Here is a 14,279-nt window from a genome sequence, read left to right as displayed (position 1 = left end):
CGTCCGGGCCCCCCACCCCTGTTCAAATGTCAACTGCAGTTCTTGAATTGTTTAGAGAATAGTGTCAAAATAACATCTGCACATAGTCAGTACAGACAAAGGCATTATTGGTCATAAGTCTAACTACATAGTACAAAGTTTCGACCAGTGGTTGGTTGAATTAGTGGATGTGTTACAGGGCAGGGAGAGGTGCACCCCAGACCCCCCAAAACCTGCCTGCTCTAAATAGGTTCTGCCATCCGCCGCATCAACACAAAACAAATGAGACTTCAGTGGGAAGGAACTTTAATACAATTAGGAAACAATACAGGAAAGGCAAGGAATATAGTTTCTAAATCAAGCACCCAAAGTTACCCGTCCCTTCATGGGGAAAAGTCCACCCAAGCAGGATTGGCCCAGAGCAAGACCCCAAAGCCTGCCACAAGTCTAAAGCATCTCCCAGTGGGGACCCAGAGAAAAGGATCAGAAACAAGCAGACAAGTCTGGAGGGAAAAGAGCAAAATCAAATTCAAGACAAAAACTGCCATTGTCACCTCCCCACGGGTCTCTCACCCACATCTGTGTCACCCAGTCCAAGAACAAAAGGCAAACGCGGTTTCTTCTTGTCTCTCGGCTCCATCTGCCTCCCCCAGGTCTCCTCCTGGCTCCATCCTGCTTCCTTCCTTCCTCAGTCTCCTCTGCAGCCTCTTCTCTCCCTGCTCAGGTCCACCCTCCCTTGGGTGGGGCAGGAAACCTGGAACCTCCCCCTTTCCTGGGGACCACCCTGTTACAATCCCCCCTTTTAATTTGAGGACACTACCCCCACTGTACTATTAATAGTTTCATTTTACAGATGAGGAAGCTAAGAACAGGGAAGTTATGCAACGTGCACGGGGGTGACACATTTATCAAGTTGCAGAGCTGAGACTGAAATCTAGTCGCTTTGTGCTAAAGTCCCTGCCCTTAATTTGTACACTTTTACAATCTAGAAGATGAAAGCAGCCTTAAATAGATGAATCAAGAAGCCACTGTTCTTCCGGCTGTCCTTCCACTCCTTTCCCTTCCCTTAGAGACACCACCCCACACCTACACCAACACGACCCCCGCCCCCTCCCACACCCACATTACTTCTTTCCCCTCCCGTACACACAGGGTATTTTTCTTTGCCTCCATAGAAAGGCCCACCGAACCGCAAACGGAAGAACTACAACTCCCAGCACCCATTGCGCGCTCAAAGCCCGCGCGCGTACATTCGCATCGGGGCACCGGGACGCCAGGCGTCTGGCGTGCGCCGCCGTAGTAGCTCTCCGAACTACACTTCCCGGCTTTCCCCGTGCGGCCCGTGACACTCCTTGGAGCAAGAGCGCGGAGTGGGGTTTCGACAGCTGCGCCTCTCTTGCTCGGACCCGGCCCTGGACCCAGCCCCGGACTCCGACAAGGCTCCACTATGGAGGAGGCGGACCGAATCCTCATCCATTCCCTGCGCCAGGCCGGCACGTAAGGACATAGCCCCCGCCCACCCCACAATGCCCACATCCGGGACTCCAAAACTCCGGACCCAGCCTCCCGGGAACCTTAAAACCCCGGACCTTGATGTTCAGAGCTCCAACTTCCAGGACTCTTAAATCCTGTCTCTTCCTTACATGTATCCCTTGCCCCCAACATCAGAGGCCTTCCAAACTCTTTGACCCCAACACTTGGTAAAACCCAAACCCCAGGATCCAAACACCTCCAGACCATAAAACCTTGGAACCCTGAGACCTGGGACCTTGAAATCTGCTCATCTTGACATCGTTACCCTGGGACCAGGATATCTGGAGGTCATTAAGACACCTGTATCCTGAGAACCAGGGAACTAAAGGACCCCAACACGCCCCCCCCCCCCCGGAGACTGGCACTACACTTCGCAACCTTCAAACTGGTTCCCCATCACCTGGGGCTTTTAAAACCCCAGGAGCCTGAAATCTGGTGGCCTCAATACTTGGCGACCCTGTCGCATAAGGACTCCTGCATTTGAGAGCCCTAAAAATCTTAGATGCCAATATTTTGGATTGCTTGAACCTAAAGATATATTGATATCTTTAGACTGTGACATCCAGGAACCCTGACATTTAAAAGTCCTGAAAATCCCAGCCTCCTAACGTTTAGTCTCGAAACTCTAGCAGTTGGCTATCTAGGGACCCCTGACATTCAGGGACCATGATATTTGGGGACCCAGAAACCTCCTTTACCCTTCTCAGCCTCTAGAAATTTGTGTCTTTTTAACAGGAAAAAATTGAGATTTTCTGAACTTGTATCCCTTCCATCTATCAAGGTCCTAGGATCTGAGGACTTTCTCAATTCTTGGTTTTCCAAATGAAAGTTACCAACACCCAGGATCCATCTAAATCGTGGCCATCCTTCCCAGTCTAGTATTAGGGCTTCCGAAAGGCAACAGGACCTAGCCTGTCCCTGTTTTCCTGGCTACTGCCCCATGGAACCTGCCCCCTTCTTCTTCAGGGCAGTTCCGCCAGATGTGCAGACCCTGCGAGCCTTCACCACTGAGCTGGTTGTAGAAGCTGTGGTCCGTTGCCTGCGTGTGATCAACCCTACTGTGGGCTCTGGCCTCAGTCACCTGCTGCCTCTTGCCATGTCTGCCCGGTTTCGACTGGCTATGAGCCTGGCTCAGGCCTGCATGGTGAGTGCCCTCCTCCTAATTCACACACCTTTTTATTTTTATTTACAAAGTCACCAAGCTCCTTTGAAACTCTTGCCTTCCCTCTTTGCCAAGTCCCCTTGTGACTTAAGGTTAAATGGTTCATGCATCAGTACTTAAAGCTGCTGGCTTATGGTCAAAATGCCGAGTAGTTCGGACTCTGTCTATGCCACTTGCTAACTGTGTAACCCTAACCCTTCTGGGCCACAGTTTCCTTATCTGTGAACTCATGATGAAAAGTAGGGTTGTTATGAGCATTAAATGAGTTGATCCAGTTTGCACTGGGCTGCCCCAGGCTCCCACATTTTAAGCTTAGTACCAGGAATTTTCCCCCTATAGTATTTTATTCATACTGCTTGGTTCACATCTCACACCTAAATCGTTGCATTTGTCGATTGTCCCACCCTGGATCACAGATCACATAGCCGTCCTTATCAGGCACAGCTGCTCCTTAAGGAGGTCTTGGAGTTGGTTGGGGGCTGATGACCCAAAGGAAGATACACTGGTTAACTAAAACTGTCTGTGCAGCATTCCCCATGTGGCAGCCACACATGCCCTGCTTCTCTTGTGAATAATTCCAAAACTGCCTCTATCACATAAAGTGCCTTCTGGCAAAGCACTCATGCCTCCCTACTACAGAGCTGTGTCCAGTTACTATACCCAGAAGCTCTGAGTCTTGTTATTTTTCCTGACTCACTAGCTCTGTGACTTTGGGTCAGTCATCTAAACTCTCTAGGAGAAGTTTCCTTATGATTAAATGGGTGTAAGAATTGCACCTACCGCATAGGGTTGCTTTGGGCATTAAAAATGAAAAAAGCTATAACAAGCTTCATGCAAGTAGCATTACTATTATTGGATAGTTCTTATCTGACTGCTTGCATTCTGGCAACCTGTGGCTACATGATGCGTGTAAACACGTCCAGCACAGTCAGTGTTGGGCAGCAGAGGGATGATAACCTACCTACTGTGAAAACTTCTGTTGAGACCCAGGGGTCAGGTTTCTTGAATTTGGACCTTGCTTGTACAGATTCTGTCTCTCAGTAACGGACCTCAGGTCTCTGTTTTAGCTCTCAGTTTCACCTAGCTCTCAGGAGTTCTACGGTTCTTTTGTTGGGCTCTTGGTGGCCTTATGTGTGAGGGTGGCATTTTATAATAGAAGGGGGAAGTGATAGCCTCTGTTTGGCAAGGAACATGCACAGTGGGAGGGGTTGAAGAGGGGGGCAGGCTTCACCCACTTCTCTGTTCCTCTCTTTTCTCAGAGCTGTCTTCCACTGGAGTTGATGCTGACCTACTTTTGCTCATACTCCCTTTAGCATGGGACAGAGAGGATGATTTTTTTTTTCCCAAGAGATACATGGGATTGTCTGGGCCTGAGCCTTGGTGTGCTTGCAGCAGGTGGCAGGGTCTCTCTAAACCCAGAGGGCTGCTGCCTCTGTGGGCCACCTTGGCTCAGCACTAGCATTTTCTGGAGCCAGCCTCTTTCTGTGCCATACTCCTGGAACCTCTTTCTGCGACTCAACCACCTCCATATTTTGGTGTCTGTCACTTCACACACCCCACTCCTGGAATGAGTTTCTGTATCAGTCATAACTCTTTGATTGAAGGTGTCAGAAAAAACCCAAAGTAAAGTAGCTTAAAAGCCAGTGGTTTTCACACTTTTTTTTGATCGTGACCCTCTGAAATAAATATATCTTACCTTGTGACCCACTGCCCACATAGACTTCTAATAATGATGTTTTGTGAGTGCGTACTCTGTGCTGGTAACATGGTGTTAACTCATTTAGTTCTCATGACAACTCTCTGAGGTAGGTACTGTTGGTGTCCTCTTTTTCAGATGAGGAAAATGAAGTACAGAGTGGTTAAGTGATTTGTTTTAAGGTCACACAGTAGGTAAGAGGCAAAGCTTGGATTTGAATCCAGAAAGTCTGCTTTCAGGCTCCATGTAGCTCTGGACCAACAGTGATTCTGGCAGCCAAAGACTCCTGTCTACCCAGAACCCTGATGGGTCCTTTTATCCCTTAAAGCAGCCACATAGGGCAAGTACGCTCAGTCCCATTTTATAGCTGGGAAATGGTACTTGTGGGCAGTTCAATAATTTGGTCAAGGCCTTATTAACCAGTAAGTAGTGTGGACTGGATTTTAATCCTGATCTTTGTGGCTGCAAAGCCTGTAGTTTTAATGTAAAGAATTGTTAACTAGGTAAAGGTGGCTAACCATTGAGAGGGTAGAACAGATCGCCAAGGTATAACAAATAGCATACATAGTACCTTGAGAGCTCTTACTCTCATGCTAAACTATCCACCCTATTGTCCTGACCTGTCCGCTACAAGGGAATTCCTTGGATTTGTTTCTGGTGTGTCTTCCCAATTTTTAAAATGCAAATATAAACAAATGTGAATATTCTAATTTCCCCTCTTTCTTACACAAAAGAAAGCATACACCTAGTTTCTTTTCTTGTTTTTTTCCCTAACAATAAATCCTGGAAAGCATTTCATACCACACAATAAAAATTGTAATCATTGTTCCTTTTTACAGCTGCAAAGTACTGCATTGCGTTTATGTAGCATAGTTTATTAAACCCTTCCCATGCTTGGACATTTAGGTAGGTTCCAATATTTTGCAAAGAACATTGTAATGAATAATCTTCTGCATGTATATTCTTGAATTGATGGAGGCATATCTTCACAGCAACTTTTGAGAAATGGGATTGCTAGGTGGGAAGGTAAACACATATGTAGTTAGATTTTGCCAAATTTTCCTCACTGGGACTGTTTCATTTTTGCCTTCCCAGCAGCAGTATATGAGAGAGTTCCTGTTTCTCCATAGCCACACTCTCAGTCTTGTCCGATTTTTGCCCACATAGTAAGTGAGAAATGATAATTCAGTGTCATTTTCTCTACCACCACTGCCTCCAGCTTGATACTTTGGAAAATTACCAAATTTAAAGGAAAGTGCAAATAGAACATGGATACCTGTATACCCCTCTCCAGCTTTCTACATGGTGAACATTTTGTTCTAGTCTTTTCTGTCTGTATAAATAGACTTACACATACATGCATGCATACAAACACTTTTTTGCTGAGCCATTCGAAAGTACAGACATCATGACGCTTATACTTTAAACTTTCAGCATACCTCTACTAAGAAAAAGGACATTCTCTGGCATAACTGCAGTACCGTGATCACAGTCACACCCATGAAATTTATGTGTAATATCTTGTACATGGTCAAATTTCCCCAACTGATTTTTTTAAAGGACAGAGTTCAATCAAGGACCACCATTTTATTTCATTGTTACATTTCTAATCTTAAATATCCAACAGTCCTCCTTTGTTTTTGTTTCTTTGTTTCTTTCACAGTGACAGAGTCCAGACTGGTTGTTTTGTGGAATGCCCCACAATCTGAACTGGTCTGTTTTCACCTGATTTGATTCAGATTTGGGGCAGGAACACTGCACAAGTGATAGTATCTCCCTCCCAGTGCGTACCCCGAGAACATAACTCAGGTTGTTCTGGATTGGTGATGCTTGTGTGAGGTCTTGATGTGCTTTCAGTTTGTGTCTCTCTTAAAAGCAAGGCTGGACATATTTTGACATGTTAAATAGCCGCCTTCCTTTCTTTTTCTGTGGTCTTTTCTGTCTTTTGCTTGCCTTTCTGTTGCATTGCTGGGTTTTTTGTTTTTTGTTTTTGCTTGTTTAGTTTTAGGCACTCTTTATATATGGGGTAGGTTCGCTCTTTGCCTATGTTATGAGCTCCAAATATTTTTTCTCAACCTGTCATCTGTCATTACTCTTTTGACTTTGCTTATTGTATTTTTCCTTTAAAATTGTTATTTTCATGTATTCAGAAATCCTCATCTATTTTTATGGCCTCTGGATTTTGAGTCACAGTTAGAAAGGCCAGAGCTTGCATCTTCTTTCCTGCTTTCTATAACACTGACTCTAATCATGCTGTGGCTGCTCCCTGAGGCCTAGAGACTTTGGAGAGCCACAGGGAGGTTCAGAGGGTGGTGGTTGGTGAGAGAGTGGGAGCATCTGTGGTCTAGGCCCAGGGATCTCAGGGCAGGGGGTTCTTGCCAGTCTGACTGATAGAGGCTTCTTCTCCAACCCCCAGGACCTGGGCTATCCATTGGAGCTTGGCTATCAGAACTTCCTCTACCCCAGTGAGCCTGACCTCCGGGACCTGCTTCTCTTCTTGGCTGAGCGTCTGCCTACTGATGCCTCTGAGGATGCAGATCAGCCAGCAGGTATGTGGTGCCTGGTGTGTGGTGAGGGTGAGGATAGGGTAGCATTGCCTGGTGGTGTAGGGGCTAGCAGGTGGGGGTTTGGGGTATGTACCCTCTGGAGAGCTAGAAGAACTAGGTGGGAGGATTGGACTGGGAGAGGGGACAAGGGGAGGCAGGTGGGGCTTGGGTTGCCCCAGGTGATTAGTTGGAGCTATGAGGGGCCTCTCTGCTTCCCCTCCTGTCCAACTTCTTGTTGTACATTCCACTCTAACCATACTGGCCTCCTTGATGCCCCTCAGATGCTCCAGGCACACTCCAACTCAGAGCCTTTGTATTTCTGGATATCCTCATGGTTTAGTTCCTCTCCTCTTCCCAGTTCCTCATCTCAAGGAGGCCTTTCTCTGACTGCCTGGTTTCAGATGACAAGTCTCTCAGTAGTACCACCTGAGAGTTTTCTGTATTGTCCTTAAGACCATTGTCACAATCTCCTCTCCCAGCATGCTGGCTATGGGAGGACAGGGTCAGTTAGTGGTTTGTTCACTGAGGTTTCCTGAGTGTCTAGAACAATGACAGGTACACACTAGGTGCTCAATAAGTGTTGAATGACTGAGTGATAACTAGATAGATGTGCATCTCTGGGAGGGGGAGTTAGAGGAGGATGGTTGCTTTCCCAGGGTACACATTTGTGGATCTGTGACATTATCACCTGCTTGATACTCCCCACTCCCCACAGGTGACTCAGCTATCCTCTTACGGGCTATTGGGAGCCAGATTCGGGACCAGTTGGCCTTGCCCTGGGTCCCACCCCTTCTTCGCACTCCCAAACTGCAGCACCTCCAGGTGGGTCTCCCCAACTCATGTACATTCTTTGCTTTTCCCTGTCTTGCCCTTTGCCTTCCTTGTTCTCAACTGGGTGCTCAGGTTTTTGCTCCCCCACCCGGTGACCTGTGGCACAGTTCATCCAGGAGGCTCTGATTCTGCTCTCCCATCAGGGCTCCACCCCCCAGAAACCTTTCCACACCAGTAGGCTGGTCATGCCGGAGTTGACTTCCCGAGATGGTGAGCAGGGCTGTGGGGTGGGCTGGGGAGCAGGGTAGAGGTGGGCAAGATACGTGGCCTGCAGGAGGGCTGATAGACTCCTGGCTGACTCTGTTCCTGCTCCCAGAATCCCGGGAGTTCCAGGCCAGTCCCTTGCTGCCACCAGCCCCCACCCAGGTGTCCCAGCCTACCGAGAGGGTGGCTTCACTCCTCGAACGCCACGCCATCCAGCTTTGCCAGCACACGGGCCAGGACCACCCTGGGGATGAGGACTGGGTCCACCGGGCAGCCCGCCTCCCTGCCCAGGTACTACCCCAGGTTTGACTCCCTGCTCACTGCAAAGACCCTGCTCACTGCCTCTCCCATTTTGTGTCCTGCCAACCCTCTGCCCCCTTCCTTTCCCCACTTTGTGCCCCTCTCCTATCATCTCCCCACTGGTTTGTGGACCTCAAACCAGTCAGTACCTCCTCAGAGTCTCAGTTTCCTGTTCTGAGACAGGAGGTGGGGTGGTGGGGGGGTAGGGGACCCTTTGTGTCCTCCGCTCTGGGTAGCACTAACCAAATCACATGCCCGAGATCCCAGGCAGCCTCAGCCTCAGGATTTGCTCCCTTCCTCCTGCTTTCCACTACCTTCTTCCTGTCACTGCTCCTCCCTCTGTCACTGCTCCTCCCTGCTCCTGTCACTGCTCCTCCTTCCTGTCACTGCTCCTCCCTTCCTCTCTGATGCTTGGGTTTTCTGTCTCTGGGTCTCTGTGCTGTGTTCTTGGGTCACAAAACACAGTGGATTTACTGCTGTTTTCTTGCCCTGTCTGTTTCCTCACTTCTGTACCACCTTTTCCCCTCTGTCCACCACCGGGTTTCTGATTTCTGTCTGCCCTGCCTCTTCCACATCATTGCTAGTTGTCATCTTTACTTCTGTCCCTCTTTTTTTTTAACCTTATGGGAATTTTCAAACACAGAAGTGGAGAGAATATTCTGATGAGTCCTCTATATACCTGTCATCCTCTTTTAAGCATTTTGCCTATCTTTTTTCATCTCCATATCACTTTTTTTAAAGAAAAGTTTTATTTATTTAATTTATTTATTTTTGCATAGAAGAACTGGGATATAGGCCAGAGGTATGGGGGGTGAGAAGATTCACCAGAGACAGAGTGGGGAGCAGAACAAGCAGAGCTACTGAAATACACTGCTGAGGGGAGCAGCAGGCGAGACAGGAGAGGTCTGCTGCGCCATATGGGTTAGCTCCTTGGCTGGGGATCGAACTCAGGCCCTAGCAGTGATAGTACTGAGACTTAACCCCCTAGACCACCAGGGAGGCCCCTATGATCTACTTTAAAATAACATCAAGATGGGGCCTCCCTGGTGGCGCAAGGGGTTAAGACACAATCTGTGAAGCTGTCTGCAGCTTCTGCAGCACAAGTTCGATCCCCTGGCTGACTAGGGAGCAACCCACATGGTGCAGGAGACCTCTCCTGACTCATCTGCTGCTCCCCTCAGCAGTGTACTTTGGTCAATCTGCCTGTTCTGTTCCCCACTCTGTCTCTGGTGAATCATCTCACCCCCCACACCTCTGGCCTGTACCCTAGCTCTTGAATGCATAAATAAATAAATAAATATTAAAAAAAATAAAGTAAATCAGGCCTCCCCTGGTGGCACAGCGGTTGAGCACTGGTTTGCGAAGCTGCCCGTAGCCTCTGCAGCACTGGTTTGATCCCCGGCCGCCGGCGAGGGTCCCACGTGGCACAAAGACCTCTCCTGCCATGCCTGCTGCTCCCCTCAGCAGTATATTTCTTCAGTCTGCCTGTTCTGTTCCCCACTCTGGCTCTGGTGAATTCTCTCACCCTCCTGTGCTTCTGACTGTACCCAGTGCTTGTATAAATAAATAAATCTTTAAAAAATAATAATAAAGTAAATCACAGGCATGTCATTTCAACTCTACTTGAGCAAATATCTCTTGCCTTGTAAGGACATTTACTCTTTAATATAAGCCCTGGCCCATTTCCTGGGCCATTAAGAGAATTAACATGATCTCTTATTACCCTGTAACACTGAATTCATAATCAGACCTCCCCAGTTGTTTGAAAACTGACTCTCCTTGTCTCTGTCAATTCCAGTCTCTGCCTCTGCCTCTTCTGCCCAGCACTTCTCTCTGTCTTAGCTTTGTCCTCTCACATCTGTTTAGTGTCACTCTCTGGCTCCATGGCTGCAGGATCACTCCACTTCCCATATTTTCCTTCAGTGTGGGAACGGGAACCCCCCCCACCCCCAACTGTCCTCAGGAAATCTCAGACCGGTGGGGTGGGCAGTGGGGCTGAGGTCCCCTTGGTGGGAGAAGCCAGAGCCTGGGTGTGACTTGTTGGCAGCACCCTGTCAGGCGACTCCCTGACAGGGAAGAGGCAGGGCCTTGGGCGCCCAGCTGGCTGCCACATCCTCTTGCGCTCTGTTTCCAGGAGGATATACGGGCACATCGACAGCGTCTGCACAAGCACCTGGCTGAGCAACTGCGCCAGACCTGGGATCGGCTGGGGGCGCCCCACCCTGCCCGAGACCTGGGAGAGCTGCTGCAGGCCTGGGGTTCTGGGGCCAGGACTGATGCTCCTAAGGGCTCCCGATTCACGCATTCAGAGAAGTTCACCTTCCATCTGGTGGGTAGGCCTGCATGGATGTGGGCATGCTGATGGGGCTGAGGGCAGCTCAGAGGGTTGCTTTATGTACAAATACCCCATTTTACCTAGGCAGGTTCCCGTGTTCCCACTGGGTGTTCCCAGAGGGGTCCCCTGGCCTCTTGGGGACTTCAGTGGAGAAAGGGTGGAGGGGTGGGACCCATGTAAGGGTGGAAGGTGCTGTTTGTGCAAGCCCCAGCTTTCTCCAGGCAGTTTCCTCTGGCCTTATTGTCTCTCCTCAGATGGTCACCCAGCAGGGCCCTCATCCTTTTCCTGGGCAGTTGGGGCTTCAGCGATGGGGCAGGTGGGCAGGAGCTGTGTCAGGGGCAGGGAGGTTTCCTTATTGAGCAGACGGTGTAGTCTGAGGTTGCAGGAAATGCCACGATCCTCACGTTGTCCCAGTGGGTTGTGTAGGTGTGGCTGTGGTGTTGGGAGGGTGCTTGGGGGGCTGGTAGGGGCAGGGCCTTTCCTCACAGCTGGCATGCTCCCTGCTCACTCCCCCAGGAGTCCGAGCCCCACACAGCCCAGGTGTCAGATGTGCCAGCCCCCTCCCAGCAACCTGAACTGGTGAGCAGAGCATTGGGAGGTGCCCTGGGCCCTTGCCTGTCTGCTAGGCCTGACACTCCCACCCCAACTTGTCTATGCCTTCTAGGACATGCGGGCAACTCGAGAGCAGGAGCTGGAGTCCTTTCGGGAGCAGTTGGAGGGAGTGAACCACAACATCGAAGAAGTCGAAGCCAACATGAAGACGCTAGGGATCAGCCTCATGCAGGTGGAGTGGGGATGGACCACCTGCCTGGGGCCAGGTCACAGGTCAGGCCCAGAGAGCTTAGTGGGACTTGAGGGGGCTGAGAGGTATTCTGTGGAGGTCTGAAGATGCCAGAAGAGTTTGTGGTGGGTGCTGAGGACCTGTGGGACTTGTGAGGTTCAGAAGAATCAATGGTGGTGAGAAGGGGATGCAGGGATGGGGGTAGGAGTGGAGAGCTTGTTGGGAGGTTAGAGGCACCTGTGGGCATCCCTTGGACTTTCCAGGTATCTGAGAATCAGGAGGGGTTTGAGTGTCTGAGGGCTTCAGTGGAGGAAATACGGGTCTATACAGGTATGGGCTTGTGGAATTCCTCAGGGCTCCTAGGGGCCCTGAGGTAATGTGGAGGTAGCACGGTGAAAGAGCCCCATGGATGCCAGTCAGTGCTTTCGGGTCTTTGCCCTCTTGGGGGTTGGGGGTGAGGGACCTATGGGTGCTAAAGGAGTGTGTTGTCTTCTGTGGGGGCTAGAACTAGGCCAGGGCTTTCCAGGCTCAGTGGGGCTTGGAGGCTGTGGTCTTCCTTAGTCACTGAGAGTGGGTTGTGCGGTGCTAGGTGGAGACCGAGTGTCGGCAGAGCGAGCTCAGCACAGCAGAGCACGAGCAGGCCCTGCGCCTGAAGAGCCGGGCGGTAGAGCTGCTGCCTGATGGGGCTGCCAACCTTGCCAAGCTACAGGTAGGGTTGGTGCTGGCCCTGGAGGGTAGGAGTTGCAAGGACCCAGTCTGTATGACACATACCCCTTTACTATCACCCCTAGCTCGTGGTAGAGAGTAGTGCCCAGCGGGTCATCCACTTGGCGGGTCAGTGGGAAAAGCACCGGGTCCCACTCCTCGCTGAGTACCGCCACCTTCGGAAGCTCCAGGATTGCAGAGAGGTAGGTGGTGGGGTCCCGGGCTATGGGTGGGCTGGGTTTGGTTCCAATCTAGGGGGCCAGTCCTCTTCTCACTGTCCTTTGTTCATGGGGTCCTGGCAGCTGGAATCTTCTCGACGTCTGGCAGAGATCCAGGAGCTGCACCAGAGTGTCCGGGCAGCTGCCGAAGAGGCTCGCAGGAAGGAGGAAGTCTACAAGCAGTTGGTAAGGCCCATCGGGGGCCCTGGATGGCTAGAAGTGGGTGGGGGCGGGTACTGGGGGAGTGCCTGCCATGTCCCTGCTTAGGTGTCAGAGCTTGAGACCCTGCCCAGAGACGTGTCCCGGCTGGCCTATACCCAACGCATCCTGGAGATTGTGGGCAACATCCGGAAGCAGAAGGAGGAGATCACTAAGGTGTGCGTCTGTGACCTGGTGGGCGGGTCATGTGGGCAGTGGAACTCGAGGGATGGTATGTGTGGCCTGGCTGTGTGGGACCCCACACCCTCTGACAGGTAGAGCTGTCTGGCCACCCCCCCACATAGAATAGTTGCACATAGTCCACTGCAGCCACCCCCGACGCAGCGACATGTGTGCTGACTGGACATGAGTACACGTGAGAGTCCTCGACTGGCCTGCTGGCCATCCCAGACACGGGCTCATGGCCACCCTGGTCTCTGCCAGATCTTGTCTGACACGAAGGAGCTTCAGAAGGAAATTAACTCCCTGTCTGGAAAGCTGGACCGGACGTTTGCAGTGACCGATGAACTCGTGTTTAAGGTGTGGGGAAGGCGGTGCCTGGAGGAGGGTTGGGGCGGGGCCGGCCTACTCGGGCTTGGCTTTGCTTGCGGGGGTGATGGGAGGTAGTGTGATGGGAGGCAGGTCAGCACAACCCACTGACGCCTTCGAGCTCCCCTCTATCTGGTCAGGATGCTAAGAAGGATGATGCCGTTCGGAAGGCCTACAAGTATCTAGCTGCCTTGCATGAGGTGAGGGGAGAATCGTGCCTGGGGGGGGGGCTGGCTGGCGTGGGGCCAGGTTGAGGTGCAAGCTTCTGCTTTTGCTGTCCCCAGAACTGTAGCCAGCTCATCCAGACCATCGAGGACACAGGCACCATCATGCGGGAGGTTCGGGACCTGGAGGAGCAGGTAAGGTCTGGGGGGCCCATGGGAGGGACACAAGGCAGGCCTGGGACAGCTCCTGGGTCGACGCAGAGAGGCAGTGGCAACAATCAAGGCTGGAGTTCCAGTCCTTCCCCTTCATAGCTATGTGTATGAATTGACAGGCCGGTGCCCTACTCAGCCCCAGCTCCCGCCTGAGGGTCCTCATATCTGTCTCCCTGGGCCGAGGCTGCAGCTTGAGTATGTGGTGGCTAATCCTGCCACGTAGCAAAGGATTGCTTTAGGTGGCCTCATGGCACGTGCAACGGCCTGGTGGTGGGAGGAGCATGGGAGGGGCCCTGGGTCTGTAATGGAGAGGGGTGGTGAGCAGGAGCTGGGAAAGGGGCTCTGTGTGCTGAAAGGCCTTGATTCGCGTTGCCTTAGATTGAGACGGAGATGGGCAAGAAGACTCTCAGCAACCTGGAGAAGATCCGAGAGGACTACCGAGCCCTTCGCCAGGAGAATGCTGGCCTCCTGGGAAGGGTCCGTGAGGCCTGAGGACTCCCCAGCAGAGGTCTCTCCCCCAGCCTTAGGCAGGAATTTGGGGGTGTTGAAGGCTCTAGCCAAGGCTTGCCCTAGCCATTCCCTCTGTTTGCTGTCCAGTTTTGCCTGCTGTGGCCTTAGACCCAGACCCCTTCCCACCGGCCCGCAACCCTTATCTGGGGTGACCATCCAGAGTGTGGGAACTCGGCTATAGTTTATTGGGGAGGGCACTGGGCTTTGGATCCCAAATAAATGAGGGCTCTGTATGCAGTCTAAGCTGAGGCATGGATGGGGGCTCAGGGTGAAGAGGGATGGGAGGCAGGGGAGACATTTTGGCCAATCAGTGTGTGTGTGGCCAGGCACGTCTGAGTGGGACTCGGGACGCACT

The 14,279-nt window shown here is 51.4% G+C and overlaps 1 protein-coding gene across 1 annotated transcript; it reads left to right on the top strand.

The window, feature by feature from the left end:
* The first annotated feature begins 1,238 nt into the window (after positions 1 to 1,238).
* On the top strand, positions 1,239 to 14,167 carry CCDC22 (coiled-coil domain containing 22). Its single transcript, XM_037512393.1, has 17 exons — positions 1,239 to 1,476; positions 2,479 to 2,656; positions 6,787 to 6,919; positions 7,632 to 7,738; positions 7,891 to 7,957; positions 8,064 to 8,242; positions 10,386 to 10,580; positions 11,103 to 11,165; positions 11,251 to 11,370; positions 11,957 to 12,076; positions 12,159 to 12,275; positions 12,375 to 12,476; positions 12,558 to 12,665; positions 12,933 to 13,028; positions 13,178 to 13,237; positions 13,322 to 13,396; positions 13,793 to 14,167. The coding sequence occupies exons 1-17, from the start codon at positions 1,427 to 1,429 to the stop codon at positions 13,904 to 13,906; spliced, it is 1,884 nt and encodes a 627-aa protein (XP_037368290.1). The 5' UTR covers positions 1,239 to 1,426; the 3' UTR covers positions 13,907 to 14,167.
* The last annotated feature ends 112 nt before the right edge of the window (positions 14,168 to 14,279 follow it).

This window comes from Talpa occidentalis, unplaced genomic scaffold, assembly GCF_014898055.3.
Source record: "Talpa occidentalis isolate TD23 unplaced genomic scaffold, MPIMG_talOcc4v2.1 talOcc4.15, whole genome shotgun sequence".
NCBI classification, from domain to species: Eukaryota; Metazoa; Chordata; class Mammalia; order Eulipotyphla; family Talpidae; genus Talpa; species Talpa occidentalis.
The sequence above is the reverse complement of the archived record's forward strand: the minus strand, read 5'-3'. Positions and strand labels throughout refer to the sequence as shown.